This window comes from Ipomoea nil, unplaced genomic scaffold (genome assembly GCF_001879475.1).
Source record: "Ipomoea nil cultivar Tokyo-kokei standard unplaced genomic scaffold, Asagao_1.1 scaffold0937, whole genome shotgun sequence".
Lineage (NCBI taxonomy): Eukaryota > Viridiplantae > Streptophyta > Magnoliopsida > Solanales > Convolvulaceae > Ipomoea > Ipomoea nil.
Window position 1 is genome coordinate 2,124,939 of NW_017617365.1, and position 20,523 is coordinate 2,145,461.

Sequence of the window (20,523 nt, forward strand, 5' to 3'; positions counted from 1 at the left end):
GTCTATTATTGATGACTTTTCTCGTAAAGTCTGTTCTATTTCCTGAAACATAAAAATCAAGCATTTTCTATTTTCAAGAAATGGAAAATACTTGTTGAGACTCAGACAGGGAAAAATGTCATGAATCTCAGGACAGACAATGACTTGCAGTTCTGCGAGTCAGATTTCAATGACTTCTGTGTGGCAAATGGAATCGCCAGGCACAAGACCTTGCCTGGTAAACCCCAGCAGAATGGTGTTGCTATTGGAACAGGACTCTATTGGAAAGAGCTCGTTGTATGCTCTCTAATGCTGGGTTATGGAAACAGCATGATTTTTGGGCCGAGGCCGTTTCTACTGCTTGCTATTTGGTAAATAGATCTCCACATTCATCTCTTGATTTCAAAATTCCAGAGGAAGTTTGGTTAGGTAATCCTGTCGACTACTCTATCTTAAGAGTTTTTGGATGTCCTGCTTATTCTCATTCCAGTATGGGTAAATTAAACCGGAGAGTTGTCAAATGCATTTTCCTTGGTTATGCTTCTGAATCAAAAGGGTATCATCTATGGTCTCCTGATTCTCAGAAAATCATTCTGAGTCGAGATATCACTTTTGATGAAAATACACTACTTTTTTCTGGAAAAGTTCCAAGTACAGATGAGACGCAGAGTACTGGTGAGAAGGTGGAGTTTGAGCTCAGGCCTATTGATAGTATTATTACCGCAGATGGTAGTACTAAAGATGACGCATCTACTAGCACTACACCTCGTGTCGAACAACAACAAGAGTTTTCCATTGCTATGGATCGTCCTAGGAGGACAATTAAAAAACCTGCTAGGTATGCTAGTGATGATGAAACCAACATGGTTGCCTATGCTCTTTCAGTCACACAGGAGGTTGATGGTGATCTCTCTTGAGGCTCTTCCTGTTGTTAAGTTCAAGCAGTGCTTGAGTTTAGTCGGGTTGTTCGAGTTGTTAATTCCCACAATAAATTTGATCCAAGGTGAAGATTGTTAGAATATGGCTCAAATTAGCCAGCCACTACCATACGACGTATTCCCGTGCATCACCCACGTATTTCTCCAAAGCGTCGCATGTATCCACGTCTTCTCCGATTTCTGCTGTGCATGCCGTTTTTATCTCATTTATTTTGTATAAATAGCTTAAGTAGCTTTGTAAGTCATGCATCAATTTGAATTCCTTGCTTCTTTATCTTTTAGCTATCTCACGTGATATATATATATATATATATATATATATATATATATATATATATATATATATATATATATATATATTCCCATTGTTCGTTATTCATGTGTCATTTATATAATTTTCCTTATTTCTATTATTTAACTTCTATAATTCTCAATTTTCGATTCTTCGCTTCCGCATTATTCCGCTATATTCTTAATATTAATATTAATTATAAATTTGTTTGTAAACATTTGAAGGAGCACGGTACTCTATGAACGAAATAGATGATATTCGAGAGTTGTGGGAGAAATACATTTCTAAAGAGTGCCTATAAGTTTAATTAAATTAAATATTATCTTGATTATTATGGTTTTGAATTGATATAATGTTTTGTTACGTTAACATTTATCTTGATTTTTATAGAGTTGTAGCAATAGGATTAGTTATTACCACCTTAAACATATATAGATCCCACCACACCTACCTATCCAGGGTGCATGCATGTAATGGTTAATCTTCCCACAATCATGAAGAATCAGTTAAGATCTTGGAGAATGGAGATTGGATCGTCTAAGGGCATTCTTAATAGTGGGGATTTTGGTGTGGGTTTTGAGGAGTTTTTGTAAGTGTGATTAGGAAAGAGAAAATGAGAAGTAGAAAAAAAAAAAAAAGGAGAAAAAGAAAAGCAAAACAAATATGAAAAAGGAATTTTTTTTTTTTTTTAAAAAAAAACGGAAAACATTCAGGTTTACGCGCCCAGAGGGAACGTTGAATTTACGCGCATGCTGAGCGATTGTTTTGATGCTCACGCGAGTAGCTTTATTTCCTTTTAAATTTTGATGGGTCCCACCGTTCTAATAAAATCCCATGTCTTGCAGGAGCTCCCCAAACATTCTCTTTCTTCTTATTCTCTCTTCCAAATCAGCACTATTCTTCTTAAAAACTGTGAAAATCCATCTATTGGGGATGACCTAAGGACCTTAATCCCAAAGTCCAACTAAGATATTGGAGTTTGTGACATATTCCCTACAATATTTGCCTCCATATGACATATACTTGTAGCAATTACGTACTAGGGGAAGAAGAGCTTTTTTCTCAGAACAATGAGGGTAGGTCGGGATTAAGCATATCTCATTCAAGAGGATGAAATAAGACACAAAAAAGAGGGGCAAATTATTGAGTGGACCATGGTTCACACAGTGTTGTATGTATCATAACAATAAGTGTATTTTTAATACACTAAGGCTGTGTTTGGAAACCCGGAAAATGACTTCCAGAAGTCATTTTCTGAGTTTTTGGTGTTTGGCTACACCTGAAAAATCCAGTCAACGGAAAACATTTTCCGTTGACTGGGGAAAATGAGTCCAATTTGACGGGAAATGAGTGGCGGAAGTCGTTTTCCGCCTCTTCTCTTTCGTTTTTTTTTTTTTTTTTTTTTAAATAATTCTGGCGGAACCCAACCATAGCAGCCCCATGTGTCTTCCTCTTCTTCCTCTTTCTCTTTCCATCGCCATGAATTACAGGTTTCATAACCTCCTCGGAGCTCCATACAGAGGGGGAAACGCCGTCGTAGTCAACAACAGTCTGTTAATTTCACCGGTCGGTAACCGGGTCTCCGTCACCGATCTCGTAAAATCCGAAACCGTAACTTTACCATGCCAGTCCTCCTCCAACCTTCGTCGCATCGCCGCCTCTCCCAACAGCGTCTTCCTCCTCGCTATCGACGAAAACAACCGGTGCCTCTTCATTAACCTTCGCCGCCTTACCGTCCTCCACCGCATCACCTTCAAACACCCCGTACCATTTTTATTTTTAGGCCACAGGGAAGCAATCGTTGGTTGTTTCTTCGGAGTTGATAAGAAAACAAATAAGGTTTCTAGAGTTTACACTGTATCGCGTGATGGAGCCATTTTTAGCTGGGGTTACAGTGAAACTGATGAGAATTTTGATGAAATGGATTGTGATGTTTCTGAACCAGTATCCCCAGGTACACCAGAACAAAGGCAAGCACAGAATGAGGAAGTAGATTGTAATTCCAATCTGTTTTTTTTTTTTTTTTTTTTTTTTTTTTTTTTTTTTTTTTAAGATTTAAAATGAATTTTTAATTCAGAATAAAATAATTAAAATATTTAATTATATCATTCTACTCATTTTCCAGAAAATGAACCAAACACACCAAAACAGTTTTCCAAATGCAACCAAACACTGGAAAAGGAAAATGTTTTCCGGAAAATGACTCATTTTCCAGAAGTCATTTTCCTGCTTTCCAAACGGACCCTAAATGTACATTATTTGTGTACTGAATGTACATTCAGGGCAAGCTGGGCCCTTGCCCAGGGCCCATGTTTGGGGGAGGGCCCCATCCTATATATATATGTTGTATAGTAAGGTGAATTAGTTTGGTTGGTAAGATACTTGAATTTCAACCTCTTTTAATCAAAGGCTTGTGATCCAATCCTTCCCTTAACGTTTTAGAATTCCTTTGCTTATATTCTAATGTATATTTTAAAAATTTATTTTTATTGATTTTTTGTGTTTAATACGGAGTAGTATTTTTAATTTAGTTTTTAAATCTATAAATTTTCATATATTTATACTAAACATATTATGAAAATTTTTTATATTAAATATATAAATTTTTATATTAAAATTTTAATGCAATTTCTAAATTTATAAATTTTTATATACTTATACTAAACATATTATTAAAAATTGAATTAAAAAAAAACTTTAATCATCTCATGTTAACCAAACAAGACACGTAAAAATAGGACGGAGGGGTTATATGATATATTTTGAGATTGAATTATAAAAAAAAATAGAGCAGATACTACAATGTAATAGAGCTAGTAGCATTCAAAAAAAAAAGAATTATAAAAAAAATAAAACCAAGACTATGTGGTTTAATGGTACCCGGGTTGGACTTCCATTTGGAAGGTTATGAGTTCGAGCCTCAATGGATGTGTTATTGGTTCTTTGTGTTTCAGTGGGTTGAGAAATTATATGAACAGATACTACAATGTAATAGGGCCAGTAACATTCAAAAAAAAAATAAAAAAATAATTTACTCTGTACCTTTTTATGAATATCTAATCAATGTAATATAGAAGCTTCTATCATATGTCATTATATGTATTCAAATTATTCTTAAAAAAGTTTAAAATTTATCTATTTAAAAGAAAAAGTATTTGTATTCAAAAAAAAAAAAGTATTTATAAAAATCATATAAATAGTATTTAAGATGTGTGATTTATAATATGCTTTATGTTCAAACTATTTTATCTAGATAATTATGTTTCATATCTTTTTGCATTTTTTATTGCGTTTTGAAATATTTTAATTTCTTGCTCCTAGTCAAAAAAGATTTTTAGCTTTCCATATGTTCGTAATTATTGTTTTATAAATTTTTAATAATAATTAATTTATTATTTATTATGATAAATGTTATTGTTTATAAGTTTATTCGATTTTGAATTATTTATTTATTTTTATAAACTATAATATTATTTATTTATGAAGGCACTTATACGATTATTTATTATTTTGCATTAAGGAAAGCATCTAGAACTTTTTTTCATGATTATTGTTGTGTATGTAAAATTGTTAAAAACTTGTTAATCTTATTTAAAGTTATTGATATTAATAATTTTTTTCTTATTTAATTAAAATTTTAGGCATGAAATATATATTAACCGGGGCCCATTTTTTTATCTTGTCCCGGGCCTATAAAATGATAGGACCGGCCCTGTGTACATTATATAATATAATGTACACTCAATATACAAATAGTGTACATCCTCTGACTACAATGTACATTTTTAATATACTAAAAGTATATTATTTTTATATTGAATGTATATTATTTTTATATTGAATGCATATTATTTTACAGTATATAAAATATGGTCCACGCAATAATGATTGAAAAGAGGGAATGGGATGAGGAAGCAATGAATGAGCCATCGATTATTAAGGAAGTGGGCGTGTAATCCACCATAAATTGCCCTAAAATGCATGTAATTCCAATAGAGTTCATGATATGCTTAAGGCAATGATAATGCATGAGGAATTGGAGTTGAAATGTTGTCTCGAAAGGGATTTCGTATCTTGTTATCTTGTACAAATATATCAGTATTAGATTTAGCATAGATATATTCGTATGAACGGACGGAAGTTAATCATCTAGGCATACCAGGTCATCACTTTACGCAAGCAGCCAACGATGTCCATAATAGCCGTATGAACGAACGGGGTCACCACTTCGTGCAAGTTGCCAATGGTGCAAGATCTTAGCCCATAATCTTGTAACACATGATCAATATAATCAACCATATATATCTCTTTGATTAATTATGTTTTTACGTCTTACTTATCTAGAAGCTAATTTAAACTCTAACTTAGATAGGTGGACGCAAACCCAAAGTCAATGAATACACATCATAAATGCAATTGAGATGGATAAAAAGTCATAGTCAACAAATCACAAAAATATACTCCGTAATATTCATCATGCATGCTGCATGCATCCATAAGTAGAAGTTTAATTTGCATGTTTGGACAATTAAAAACATTTTGCGTCTAAAGACATACATACCAAAAATAATTAGAGCATGCAATGGAGAATATACAACAAAGCAATTAGAAGCTAGTTTTTAATAACAAGTTGAAATAGATATACTGTGAAGCATAGAATAACCCAATTAATAGCAAATGTATCTATTTATTCAAGTAGTGCTCAAGAAATGATAAGTAACAAATATTTTGTATTGAGCGCAGCAATTATTTTGGAGAAAAATAGATAGTAAATCTTTGTAGCGTGTATCTCTTGTATAAGATATGTGACATCAAATATATAGTCTCAAGGAACATATGTCAACATATAGTCATGCAAAAAAGATAATTCAGTTAAGCGCATTTAGAAGCATAACTTTCGTTCAATCATTGCCATGGTTGCAAAACTCGGCCGCCTAGGCGCTAGGCGGCACCCATCCTTGCCGTTTTGGCCTATACTCGGCCAAACTCAGCGGCCGCCTACGCAGCCAACTCGGCCAAAGTCGGCCAAAATCGGCCAACTCGGTCGAGTCGGTCAACTCGGTCGAGTCGGTCAACTCGGCTGAGTCGGCCGATTTCGTCCGATTTTGACCGATTTCGTTCGATTTTGACTAATTTCGTTCGATTTCGTCTGATTTCGTCCAATTTTGTCTTTCATTAATTATTGATTTTAATATTATTATGATGTTATGAGTTATAAATTATCATTATTTCATTTATTTGGAGGTGTTATTTGATTGAATGTTGAAAACAGGCTCATTAAAATTGTCAAACTACAAGTCTGTCACTATTTTTTTTTTTTTGGTGCCCGCCTAGGCGCTAGGCGTTGCCCCGCCGCCCGATCAGCGCCTAACGCCTACTGCAACCTTGATCATTGCACATAGAATTTAAAAAACTATAAGCGCAAACAATATTAACCAAAATAATGAATGGATATATCATAGAGTTACCAACTGGGTGCATTTCATTGGTCATGTGTTTTGAGTATTTACCATCAATATACTATGCATCCCAATTCTCCTGCAAACAAAAATGAATTTGATTTTAATTTGTTACCCACATCTTTTTGGGTCCTTGGGTGTTAGTAATTTTTGTTACCCAAATTCACATAGTTCTTACTGAACCAAGATTAGGTGATTTGTAACCATTAAAAACTCTATAATCATAATGAACTTGTGAGTAATATTTTGGTGCGAATTTTTGAAAATTATTTTACACCTGGAAAGCAGATAGTTGCTTGATCCTATGAAAGAGAGCAAATCTAGAATTGGGTCATGGTTTGTCTTCAAGCAACCAATCTTGTTCAGGGGGGATATAATCTTCGTGTCTCAATCCTTGGATTTCTTCCCATATTCCTATGAGGGCTTGATGCACTTGACTCGTTGGTTCTCTTTTGAGACACAAATTTTTGCCTTTTAAAATTTTGTTCCCTTACTGAGACATTATTATTTAGATTCGGCCTCGCAACTAATTTTTGGGCATTAAATTAATTTGATTACCAAATCCTTGTCTCATTGTGCTATACTCACTCTTCACAAATTTTACTACTGGAACTTTATTGGTTAAAGTAGTAGTAGAATTGAATTAGTTAGTTTTCTCGGGGTTTGAGAACATGATGGATCGTAGCTTAGTCACGTTTTATCTCCTGCGGGTTTTTGCATACTTACCAATTTATTCATTATTTTGGATGAATAATGCGTAAATGATGCGATTACTTCCCGATGGCTATGTTCTCTAACCCCCTTAGCTTTGCACTCTTCTTGAAGTCGAACATTTTTGGCTTTCAAGTTACTCATTTCATTTTGAGCATTTCGCAATTTTTGCGACATTTCTTCCTTTTCAAGAATTAACGAATAATTGCGCTCTTTGATTTGAGAATGAGTGTCCATTATTTCTTGACAATTGATAAACATATTCTTACACTTTAATTTATATAGGTTTTTATAGTATATTTATATCAATTATTTGTTATTATATTTTATTTTAATGTTTTTAGAGTTCAAGAGTTGATTAGTTAAAATAAGTGTTTTATACTAATTTTGGGGCAAATTATTATGTGGACCATTGTAACACCCCGTGTTACGACCTTCAAATTCAAATTAATTATTAAATTAATCCAACTAATTAAAATAATTAAAAGGGATTTAATCCAATTATAATCCCCTTAATTAATTACTTAGGTGGTCCGCAATGGATCATGGACCCTTACCTAAGCAAGGAACCTTAAACCCATAGGGAATGGGGGAAAGCGGGCCTTATTACTCAAACCTTGAATAGGTTTCAATTAGACATATAAATAGGAGATTAGGAAGCAGATAGAACCCTTCCTCTCCCTTCTCTCACACGAAATCACTCACATGAACCCAAGCCAAGGAATTCCCCCACCAACTAGCCTAGGGAGGACAATCGGAAGAAGAATCTTAGAGAAGAACCTTAGTAGCCAAGGATAGTGATTAGGGCTTAGAGGTAATCCATGTCTCGACAAAACCTATTTTCCTTGCTATATTTTATTCATTGGCTCCTTTGATATATGATTCTGTGCTTGAGTCTTGATAGAGCTTTGCCTAGGGTTTATATTGTGTTTATGTGATAATCTTGGTGTTTTTGTGATAATCTTGACGCTTATGTGATAATCTTGACGTTCTTGATACTATGATAAATTATATGAATGATCTTGTATTTTGATTATGTCTAGAGCCCTAGGATTATAACGTGGATTTCGTATTATGATATTCTTGATATATTTGGGTGAGATTATGCATGATCGAGTGTTGAGTCTAGCCTAAAACTTGTGTTTAGGACTTTGCATATAGATTTCTTGATGTTCTTGTGATTCCAGATGTCCCTGGATCGTTATGTGATTTATGTTAAGTCTTGGCATGTTTAGCAATCGTGTTAGGGTATATTTGGTGTGATTCTTGGTTTAAATCCATTACTTGAATACGTGGTGTTGTCATTATGTATTTGGATGTGTTTGGACATGGTTTCGGGTTTCACGAGAGATCTCGAAACCAAAAGTTGCCTGCGTATCAGTGGGGGGTAGGTGGGGAGACTGACCACCCGCCACCTATCCGCTGCCCGCAAACACTGCTCCAGCGGGCAGCCGACGAGCGGTGGTCTGCCCACCAGCCACTCGCTGGAATAGTGATCGGCCGTCGGCGGGTGGTCCTCCACCCGCCAACTATTCGTTGGAAACCCGGCGTGGTTCGTGGTGTTTTTCCTCGTTTGATGTTTTCCCGTGTCCCGTTGTACCCCGTTTGTCGTGTATGAGTTTCGTTTGGTGTTTTTGGCATCGTTCTAGGATTTTATGTGTGAAACGTGTCATTGTTGTTGTGTCTTGCTTGTTATTATGTGATTATGTGTTGATTGATTGGATGATGATGAGTATTGTGGTCATTGCGCAATAGTCAGTGTGACTGGTGATTATAATGATGATGATGAGATTGTGATTGGTGGAAAATAAACTGTTGGCGGTTGGCACCACATGTGCTCGGTCATTGTACTAAAGGTACAGGACATAGCGATGACTGTGCTAAAGACACACACCCACCTTCGACTTGCTTGCTTTAGGCATGAGTCAAGTTATAAGTGCTGTGGTGTCATGTTAGAGCTATATGCGCTAACCCCTTGATATTGGCATTAGAGGTGCTGATCATTGAATGACACTACGGCACCATCTTTATATGTTGGTGGTTGAAAGGTGGGTTCGTCGGTGGGGGCATGTAGTTGCCCGGAGGCATAAGGGGTGGTGATATAAGGGTGGCCGGGAGGTATAGGTTGGAACTGATATAAGGACAGAGAAGAACTACAAGGTTGAAACTTGGTTTAATGTTGGAGGATGAATTGTGTGCTTTGTTGACTACGTGTTAATTGGTTGTATTGAATGCCTTAGTTATTTGCATGCTTATCTGCCTGTTATGTCTTGCATTGCATGTTTAAGATGTCTATTAGTTCTTATAATTATTATATGATATTGAGTCTGTTAATATGCCTTGAGTCTTGATCTTGGATTTAAACTAGAGTCTCGTAAGTATATATGTATTCCAGTTTCAAAATGAGTTTCTTATATATCTACCTATATTGCACTTAACGCGTTGGAGTGGGTTACCAGCATTATTCGCTGACGGTTGTTACACCGAATGTTTTTCAGGGACAATGAGTAGCTTCAGAGCGCGCTAGTGGATTCGTGGACTTAGTTTAGGTAGTTCTAGCCTGGATAAGATGGCCTGCGTGCCTTGATTTGTATTTGGGTAATAGTTATGGTTTATGCTTTGTTAGTTAGTTTAGCCTGTGCATCTGAGCTCTCCAGCTCAGATGTGGCATCGCACCCCGACTACTATGTCTAGTTTATGCTTTGTTTGGAAATTAATAAAAGATTAGCCTTTATTTTATAAGTATTAAATACCTTGAAATTTAGGGGTGTTACAACCATGGTCCACACAATGTTATGTGGAGCATAACGAAAAGTACATTTTTAATATACTAAATGTACATTATTTTTTGTACTGAATGTACATTACTTTACAGTAGACAAAATATGGTCCACACAACTTTTGTGGACCATAGTCCATACAATAATGAAATTATTGTGTGGACCATGGTTCACACAGTGTTGTATGGACCATAACAATAAGTACATTTTTAATACATTAAATGTACATTATTTGTGTACTGAATGTACATTATATAATATAATGTGTTGGTGATAATGAACCACAATCGATTTAATATCCCAAAAATAATATTTATATATACACACACAAGTATATAAAATATTATTGGATATTTATCCGAAATATATATATACACACAAATATATAAAAAATCGGATCCAAAGGTTATATATACATGTATATCTACGAAAAAGATATACCAATATATATCAACCAAAGAGAAAATATAATCCTTAGATTATAATTCCAAATTAACAAGAAAGAACGGATTTTTGCTTAAAAGCATAATCCAAAACAAGAAAGAAGGAGAAGGAAAAAGAAATCTACGAGTTAGGCAAAGTGCTTGTCTTTCCTTAAAACCTTATTTGCCACCTCCCAAAAGTGCTAGGAGCGTTGTGGCCTAGGTTTCCCAGGATAAAACGTACAACGGTTCGACGTTTGAGCACCCAAACGAACGAACCCGGCGAACTAGAGCATGGGACGAACACAGCTACAAGAAGGGAGTAGGAGCAGAGATTTTGCAGCTGGGAAAACAGAATTTCAGTGTTGTGTGTGTTGTTTTCAGTCTGTGTTGAAACACTGCTGCTACACCCCTTCTTATAAAGGAGGTGAGGAATCAATAGCATTTAGTTTAGCATTTAATCCACGATTTGTAACACCTGAAACAGCCACCATTATTAAGATTTAACTCAAAAATTCAAAAGGTGGAATTAATACAAGATTAATCCTGTAACAGTCCAGAACCAACGAATGGTCCGCGCTGTTTCAGCTCAGTTACTTTCGGGATGCACGAAAGTTCGTGCTTCAGTGCACACGAGACTGAACTCTCGTGTGTGCTCACAACACGAGAGTCAAACTCTCGTGTAAGTCACACGAGAGTTCGATCTCGGGTGGATCTCTCATGGTGTGGCCATATAGTATTGGAAAACTGTACCCGAAAGTTCGTGCTTCAGTGCACACGAGACTGAACTCTCGTGTGTGCTCACAACACGAGAGTCAAACTCTCGTGTAAGTCACACGAGAGTTCGATCTCGGGTGATCTCTCGTGGTGTGGCCATATAGTGTTGGAAAACTGTACAGAAATTGGCATAACTTAGCCCGCAAGGCCAGCCAATTTCCGGACGACATTCGTGCCCCCAGGTGCCGGCGCACACGAGCTCAGGCTTGAATCAAGCCTGTTCGATCTCGTTGAAATTTGATTTGCACCCCTCCCCCCGCGCGAGAAAGCCTCTATGCTATACAATTCTACAAGCTCCAAAAGAGCTCTTGTATAAAAGGGGGGTGAAATCCTCTTTCCAAATCAATGTGGGACAAAGCTCACTTTTCTCTTACATTTTTCCAACTCAATGGGTCTACTTTGAGAATCAATATCTCATTCACCCATTATCCGTTTTGAGCGTACAATATATCAATCTCTTCGTCTCACTACGAAGAACCCGAATCCACTTTGATCCGATCCAAATCGGAAGTGGACCCCACTGATAATTGTACCACAAAATAGCCACTTAACATGTCATTTCATGCCATTTTAATGCTATTTTTCCAACATAATGTACACTCAACATATAAATAATGTACATCCACTAAATACAATGTACATTTTTAATATACTAAAAGTACATTATTTTTATACTGAATGTACATTATTTTACTGTATATAAAATATGGTCCACACAATAATGATTGAATAGAGGGTGTGAGATGAGGAAGCAGAAGCGATAAACGATGAATGAGCCATCTATTATTAAGAAAGTGGGCGTGTGATCCACCATAAATCGCCCTAAAATGCATGTAATTCCAAGAGAGTTCATAATATGCTTAAGGCAATGATAATGCATGAGGAATTGGAGTTGAAATGTTGTCTCGAAAGAGATTTTGTATCTTGTTATCTTGAACAAATATATTAGTATTAGATTTCTACAAATCTACAAATTTAATAAGAGCGAATAATGTTAGGCCCTTAACTGGAACACAAAAAATGTCGGTACTAATTGTTTCTTAAAATGAATGGTTTATATTATTTTGATTTTAGTATCTTTTAATGATTTTCCTTATTTACCCTCTATTATATTATTTTCTTCTCTTAAATAACTCTAAATTCCGTTAGTTTAAACTTTAGTAACGGAATATTCCGTTAACTATTTATTATTCTTAACATACTCTTAATTTATATAAGGTCTTAGGTTCGAACCTCATCCTAAGTATAATTGGCATAATTGTTAAACATATATTATGAATATGTTAAAATGTATTAAAAATATATATATAATATAAAATTTAACATAAACTTTGGTCAAATAATTAGATCGGCTAAATACATAGCATTCAAAGTTGAGCATAAAAGACTATAAATCAGGAACTACTTTAAAATTATTTGATTTTCTTGAATTTTTTATTAAAAAAAAAAAAAGAAATTTAGGTTAAGTTTTTTTTTTTTGTTTAATTAATATTCTTCTGATTATCTACAATATATACAAATCTAATAAGAGCGAATAATGTTAGGGCCTTAACTGGAACAAAAAAAATGTCTGTACTAATTGTTTCTTAAAATGAATGGTTCATATTATTTTGATTTTAGTATCTTTTAATGATTTTCCTTATTTACCCTCTATTATATTATTTTATTCCCTTAAATAACCCTAAATTCCGTTAGTTTAAACTTTAGTAACGGAATATTCCGTTAACTATTTATTATTCTTAACATACTCTTAATTTATATAAGGTCTTAGGTTCGAACCTCATCTCAAGTATAGTTGGCATAATTGTTAAACTTATATTATGCATATGTTAAAATGTATTAAAAATATATATAATATAAACTTTTGTACATATGCATTTAATTAATTTAGAATTAGATGTCTATAATGCTTTATTTAAAAAAATTATTCATTATAAAAAAACTTAAAAGAAATATAATTTCATCAGTTATATTATCTTTATTTTCTACAATTCAAAAATTCCTTACCTTCAAATTTATTAATTTATTATATTCACTACATTGTTCATTGTTTTCTTTTTTACATTATCTTGTAATTAAATATCAAAGTTATAATACAAAACATGTTATATATATATATATATATATATATATATATATATATATATATATATATATATATATTTATTTATTTATTTATTTATTTATTTATTTATCAAGTATTTTATACAAATATAATAAATATTAATATTTTGTTCAATACTTTCACATGATAACCTATGACACACATCTCACAACACATGAAACATGTAGGGAAAAAACTACCACTACTAAATATCAATAGGTGTTTGTACGCTAAAGAGTTCATATTACAACTAAAATCTAAGTCATATACACAGCAAGACAAATCTAAAACTTCCTACATCATAATCTCATTGCATGATGAATCTCTCTATGCTGCTACCAGTAACCTAATTGCACATGACACAGTACCAATAATAATAATAAAAAAAAGGACATGTACTGAAGATGAAAACAATAACAATGCTACCCAAAAGAGAATTAAGAAGAATTAGAGAAATTTAAACCAAAAATTGTATTTATTTATAGTATCGTTTTAAGACTAAGTATTTAAACTAGCATTATTACAAAGTTGCAAACATTTATTTTAGTGACAATTATAATTAATCTCTCATATATTATTTTGCATTTATATACTTTAAATTACCGATTTAAATAAACAAATTCAACATTTATTTACCTATGCATGAACATCTCTGATATAATATTGTATTGATATACTTTGAAATACTTATTTAAAAATAATTATTGGGCATTATCCCATTCGCGCAAAGCGCGTAAAAAAACTAGTAATTTAATAAGAGTAAAATAGAATACTAATTATGCCAACTTTGATTGGGATGAGATTCGAACCTAAGACCTTTCTTATTGAAATCATGAACTAACAGAAATTAACGAAAAAGATAATATTTAACGAAAAAGTTAACGGATAATCATATTCATTAAGGATAAATTAGAAAATCTTAAAGAAAAATTAAAATCTGATCAATTTGATATATATATAAAGTTGAATTCAGGTGCGGTTGCGCCTTCCTGTGCGGTCAGTGCGGCCGCACCAATAGTTATGCAAATATACACCATCAATGTTAAGAAATGCACAACCAAAAATGCACAAATTATGTACACATCACCAAAAACACACCATTAGGTAGGAATAAAAGCACCACACAGTGTTCCGAAATGCGCCATTAAGGGTGGAGAGTTATATCGTGTATTTTTTAGATGTGTTGTGTATTTTTTGATTTATTTTTGCATTTCATTGTTGTGTATTTCCCTACACTATTAGTGTATTCTTCAAACGGCAGCACAAGAGGGCGCGACCGCATTTGAGCAAACTTATATATATATATATATATATATATATATATATATATATATATATATATATATATGATAAAACACTCCTATCAAAATTTACATTTGTTAAAAACTACAGATACTTTAGTATTTAAGTACTACTTCTAAGTAAGCGCAATGCACGATAAAAAATGTCGAATAAACAAAAGTAATATTAAAATAATATAAAACTACACGATCTTATAACTATTGTAAGAAAAAAAAAAGATCATATAAATATTTAATACAATATCTACAATCTACAAATCTACAATCTACAAATCTACAATCTACAAATACAAATACAAATCTAATGAGAGCGAATAATGTTAGGCCCTTAACTGAAACAAAAAAAATGTCGGTACTAATTGCTTCTTAAAATGAATGGTTCATATTATTTTGATTTTAGTATCTTTTAATGATTTGCCTTTTTTACCTTCTATTATATTATTTTCTTCCCTTAAATAACCCTAAATTTCGTTAGTTTAAACTTTAGTAACGGAATATTCCGTTAACTATTTATTATTATTAACATACTCTTAATTTATATAAGGTCTTAGGTTCGAACCTCATCCCAAGTATAGTTGGCATAATTGTTAAACATATATTATGAATATGTTAAAATGTATTAAAAAAATATAATATAAAATTTAAAATAAACTTTGATAAAATAATTAGCTCGACTAAATACATAACATTCAAAGTTGAGCATCAAAGATTATAAATCAGGAACTACTTTAAAATTATTATTTGATTTTCATGAATTTTTTATTTAAAAAAAATCAAATTTAGGTTAAGTTTTTTTTTTTTTTTTTTTTTTTTGGTTTAATTAATCTTCATCTGATTATTTAGAACAAAACATAATATTTCAATTATGCTTTTGCATTATTGAAATGATTTAGGCCATTATGGTATTAATATTTTTTACTATATCATTATATCAATATCTATTGTAACCATATATTTTGAATTATTTATTAGCATCCTCTATTGACAATATTTATTTACCTATGCATGAACATCTCCTATATAATATTACATTGATATACTTTGAAATACTTATTTAAAAATAATTATTGGGCATTATCCCATTCGCGCAAAGCGCGTAAAAAAAAACTAGTTTAGAACAAAACTTAATATTTCAATTATGCTTTTGCATTATTGGAATGATTTAGACCATTATGGTATTAATATTTTTTGTATTTTTTTTTATAATGGTACAATTGTACATTACTTTACAAATATTATACTATTATTTTTTTATCAGACAAAATTGTTCTTACATCATTGTCAGACCTGTGCGGCCTAACTACAACGTTGTTGATCATAAATACAATTACACATGGACTCTAAAACGATAGGATCATTTTTCAAATAATTGACAATGTTAACATCCTACTAGCTCCAATTGAACAAGTTTACGCATCAAAATTTTATGAAAACTTCTAAAGAAATTTGTAAGTTAATTTTTACTATATCATTATATTAATATCTATTGTAACCATATATTTTGAAGTATTTATTATCATCCTCTATTGACAACAATTGTAGCAATTGTCATGGACAAACTCTCAAAACAATTTGTCTAAACAAGGAATGGAAATTAAAAAAAAAAATCATTGATTTCATTTTTGTTGAAGAAAAGTATGTACGACACTTTATTACTCTTATTAATTAAATAAATTAGTAGCTACAACAAAAAATAATACATATGCATTTAATTAATTTAGAATTAGATGACCAAGACTATGTGGTCTAATGGTACCCGGGTTGGACTTCCATTTGGAAGGTTACAAGTTTGAGCCTCAGTAGAGGCGTTATTGGTTCTTTGTGATGATATTATCTTTATTTTCTATAATTCAAAGATTTCTTACTTTCAAATTTATTAATTTATTATATATTCACTACATTGTTCATTGTCTTCTTTTTTTACATTATCTTGTAATTAAATATCAAAGTTATAATACAAAACATGTTATATATATATATATATATATATATATATATATATATATATATATATATATATATTTATATATTTACCAAGTATTTTATACAAATATAATAAACATTAATATTTTGTTCAATACTTTTACATGATAACTTACGACACACATCTCACAACACATGAAACATGTAGGGAAAAAACTACCACCACTAAATATCAATAGGTGTTTGTACGCTAAAGAGTTCATATTACAACTAAAATCTCAGTCATATACACATCAATGCAAATCTAAAACTTCCTACACCATAATCTCATTGCATGATGAATCCCTCTATGCTGCTACCAGTAACCTAATTGCATTTGACACACTACCAAAAAAAAAAAAGACATGTACTGAAGATGAAAACAATAACAATGCTACCCGAAAGGGAATTAAGAAGAATTAGAGAAATTTAAACCAAAAGTAGTATTTATTTAAACTATCGTTTTAAGACTAAGTATTTAAACTAGCGTTATTACAAAGTTGCAAACATTTATTTTAGTGACAATTATAATCAATCTCTCATATATTACCTTGCATTTATATACTTTAAATTACTGATTTAAATAAACAAATTCAACATTTATTACCTATGCATGAACATCTCCTATATAATATTGCATTGATATACTTTAAAATACTTATTTAAAAATAATTATTGGGCATTATCTCATTCGCGCAAAGTGCGTAAAAAACTAGTAGCATAGATATATTCAAATGAACGGGCGGAAGTTAACCATCTGAGCATACAAGGTCATCACTTTACGCAAGCAACCAGCGATGTCCAAGATAACCGTATGAACGAACAGGGTCACCACTTCCTGCAAGTGGCCAATGGTGCAACATCTTAGTCCATAATCTTGTAACACATGATCAATATAATTAACCATATATATCTTTTTGATTAATTAATTAAGTTTTTATGTCTTACTTATCTAGAAGCTAATTTAAACTCTAACTTAGATAGGTGGACACAACCCAAAGTCAATGAGTACACATCATAAATGCAATTGAGATGGATAAAAAGTCATAGTCAACAAATACACAAAAATATCATAATCATCATGCATGCATTCATAAATATATGAATATGAAGCACCCACTCGCATGTGCAGCTCAATTGGTCATAAAAGTAAAAAAATTGGAAGAATGGCCAGGAATATACATCATCATAAATGCTCTGTCGGGTTGGGGTTAAGCCTTTTGGAATATATGAATCACCCAATAAGTAAGATATATATTTGGTTTAGCGGTCAAGTGCAATTACTATACAGATTTAATTTGGTGGGCGCACAGGGGTAATACAATTAGTTTGTGTGTGACAGGGTTTGTGATATTTTAATTCCCAGCTAGCCATCAGAAACCCTCTCTACACTACTATAAATACTCCTATATCTGCAGCATAGAGATTCATCCCAAATGAAACTACACTTTTCATTATTGAATATGACGAAATCTGGTTCAGTTATTGTATGCTTGGCTCTTATTGCTGCATTCTCCCTAGGGTTAAGTTCAGCCCAAAACTGTGGGTGTGCTTCCCGCGGGTTGTGTTGCAGCAAGTTTGGGTATTGCGGCACTGGAAACGACTACTGCGGCGAAGGGTGTAGAGAAGGGCCGTGCTACTCCTCCCCTGGTGGCGGCGGAAGCGGGTCGGTGTCTAACATCGTGACAGTTTCGTTTTTCAACGGAATTGCCAATCAGGCGGGTCCGAGCTGCGAAGGAAAGGGGTTCTACACGCGAAACTCATTTCTTGAAGCCGCCAAGTCCTACCCCAAGTTCGGAACCACTGGGACCGCCGATAACATTAAGCGGGAAATAGCTGCGTTTTTCGCCCACATAACTCATGAAACTGGACGTAAGTTGTTTCATTTAGATCATGATTATTATTTTCTTTAATCTCTGACCGATCCCATATATATATATATATATATATATATATATATATATATATATATATATATATATATATATATATATATGCAGATTTGTGCTACATAAGGGAGATCAACGGTGCTACCAGAGACTACTGCGACAAGAACAACAGACAGTACCCCTGTGCACCCGGAAAGAAGTACTACGGTCGTGGACCCATCCAACTATCTTGGAATTACAACTACGGTCCCGCCGGCCAAAGCATCGGTTTCGATGGCCTAAATAACCCAGATATTGTTGCAACCAACAACATTATTTCCTTCAAGACCGCCTTATGGTTTTGGATGAACAATTGTCATTCTTGCCTCATCTCTGGTCAGGGTTTCGGCTGCACCATTCGGGCTATCAATGGCCCGCTTGAGTGCAATGGCGCTAATTCCGCGACTGTTACCAAGAGGGTTGAGTATTACACCAAGTATTGCCAGCAGCTTGGTGTTAATCCTGGGAATAATCTCAGATGCTAGCTACAAATATATATTATTCGCTTGCCAATGTAATAAATACTAGATATATACTTGAATATCTAGTATAAATAAGAGCAAGCTAAGCTAATGATGTTACTTAGCATCTTTAATTTGAATAAAAATTGCATATGTTGCTATTTTAAGTATACATATGATACACGTCAAACTTTCTTATAAGTGAGCTAATTTATTTGTCAAAAGGTTAAAATTGATTTTAGTTATAATATTTAGACCGACTCCTATCAAGTTATAATATCACCTTCTGGCACAATCTCTGGATACGTTGGAACAGAATCAACACATATTATTCAATGATCTCCTAACTAGCTAATTGCAGCTGGTCAAATCTATTTTTTAGTATTATTTAGATAGATACCCCGGTTAGCCGCCTAGACGGGAAGGTCGGACAAGGCAGCCGGGTCGAAGCGTGGTCCAATACTCTGCGTGAGGGGAATTCCAGGACCCCTCTCGGTCATCCTACATGACGACCGACGACGACAGTTGTTCATCCTTTAGCAACCAATCTCAGCAACCGGAGTGTCCTTGGGTGGGCTCTCGGACAGGTCTCGGTTGGGAAACCAGCCTTGGTAGTCGGCGTGTCTCCGCTTAAATACCCCAGCGAATAGAGCTATCAAAAATAGGTTTTACCCGCCGAGTCAACCCGTCATCCCGCCGTAGGTAGGGGACGGGTTCTTGATTATTTCACTTGCCAGGAGGCGGGCTTTTTAGCCTGCCCCGCCTGGGTCACGGGTCCAAGCGGGGCGGGTCAGGCGGGCCACGAGTTTAGCCCGCGGCCTACTAATCTATATTAAAAAGAAAAATATTGTAGCATGCTTTGCAATTCCCAATTTCCAAATCAATGATGATAGAGATCAAGGAGAAGAAGACCATGATATTAATGATAATAATGGTTGATGAATTATGAGTTTTAGAAGTTTAGTATTTGCAAAACTATTTTATTTTAATTCCTAATGTTGAATAGAAACTTGAAAGTTTGGATAATTTCTATTAGTTGTTAGTTATTTTAATTTGTATTAATATTTAGTATTAAATACATGTTGTTAGTTTGCATGTCATTTTTTTAAATTAAAACACTTACACAGTAATGTAACTACAAGCCTACAGTATAACAAATCTTTTCTAACTACAAAAACATATAGGCTGGCGGGCTGGCCCGCCTCGCCAGCGGGCTTTGGCATGGCGGGGCGGCCACATTCCAAGCCCGCTAAGAGGCGGGCTTTTATAAACTGTCTCGCTACGGGGACGGGCTTTGGTGTGTTTTGGTCCGTCCCGCCCCGCGAGACTGTTTCAACGGCTCTACACCCGGGCAGCGTTGAGGGCGATGACCAGCCGCAATCCCCCTGATGACTGCCTCGTACTCCACC

General features: G+C 33.6%; 1 protein-coding gene across 1 annotated transcript; it reads left to right on the forward strand.

Moving 5' to 3' along the window:
- The first annotated feature begins 1,703 nt into the window (after window positions 1-1,703).
- On the forward strand, window positions 1,704-19,275 carry LOC109179612 (endochitinase EP3-like). The gene is made up of 4 exons (XM_019329110.1): window positions 1,704-1,798; window positions 2,700-3,198; window positions 18,144-18,597; window positions 18,726-19,275. The coding sequence occupies exons 1-4, from the start codon at window positions 1,704-1,706 to the stop codon at window positions 19,136-19,138; spliced, it is 1,461 nt and encodes a 486-aa protein (XP_019184655.1). The 3' UTR covers window positions 19,139-19,275.
- Window positions 19,276-20,523: the final 1,248 nt, after the last annotated feature.

Bases quoted from the DNA above. Each gene is read 5' to 3' on its own strand.
- LOC109179612 (XM_019329110.1), top strand. From the start codon at position 1,704: ATGAAGAATCAGTTAAGATCTTGGAGAATGGAGATTGGATCGTCTAAG. The intron at 3,199-18,143 runs GTAGATTGTAAT...CTATATCTGCAG, and splicing joins GGCAAGCACAGAATGAGGAA to CATAGAGATTCATCCCAAAT. The intron at 18,598-18,725 runs GTAAGTTGTTTC...ATATATATGCAG, and splicing joins CATAACTCATGAAACTGGAC to ATTTGTGCTACATAAGGGAG.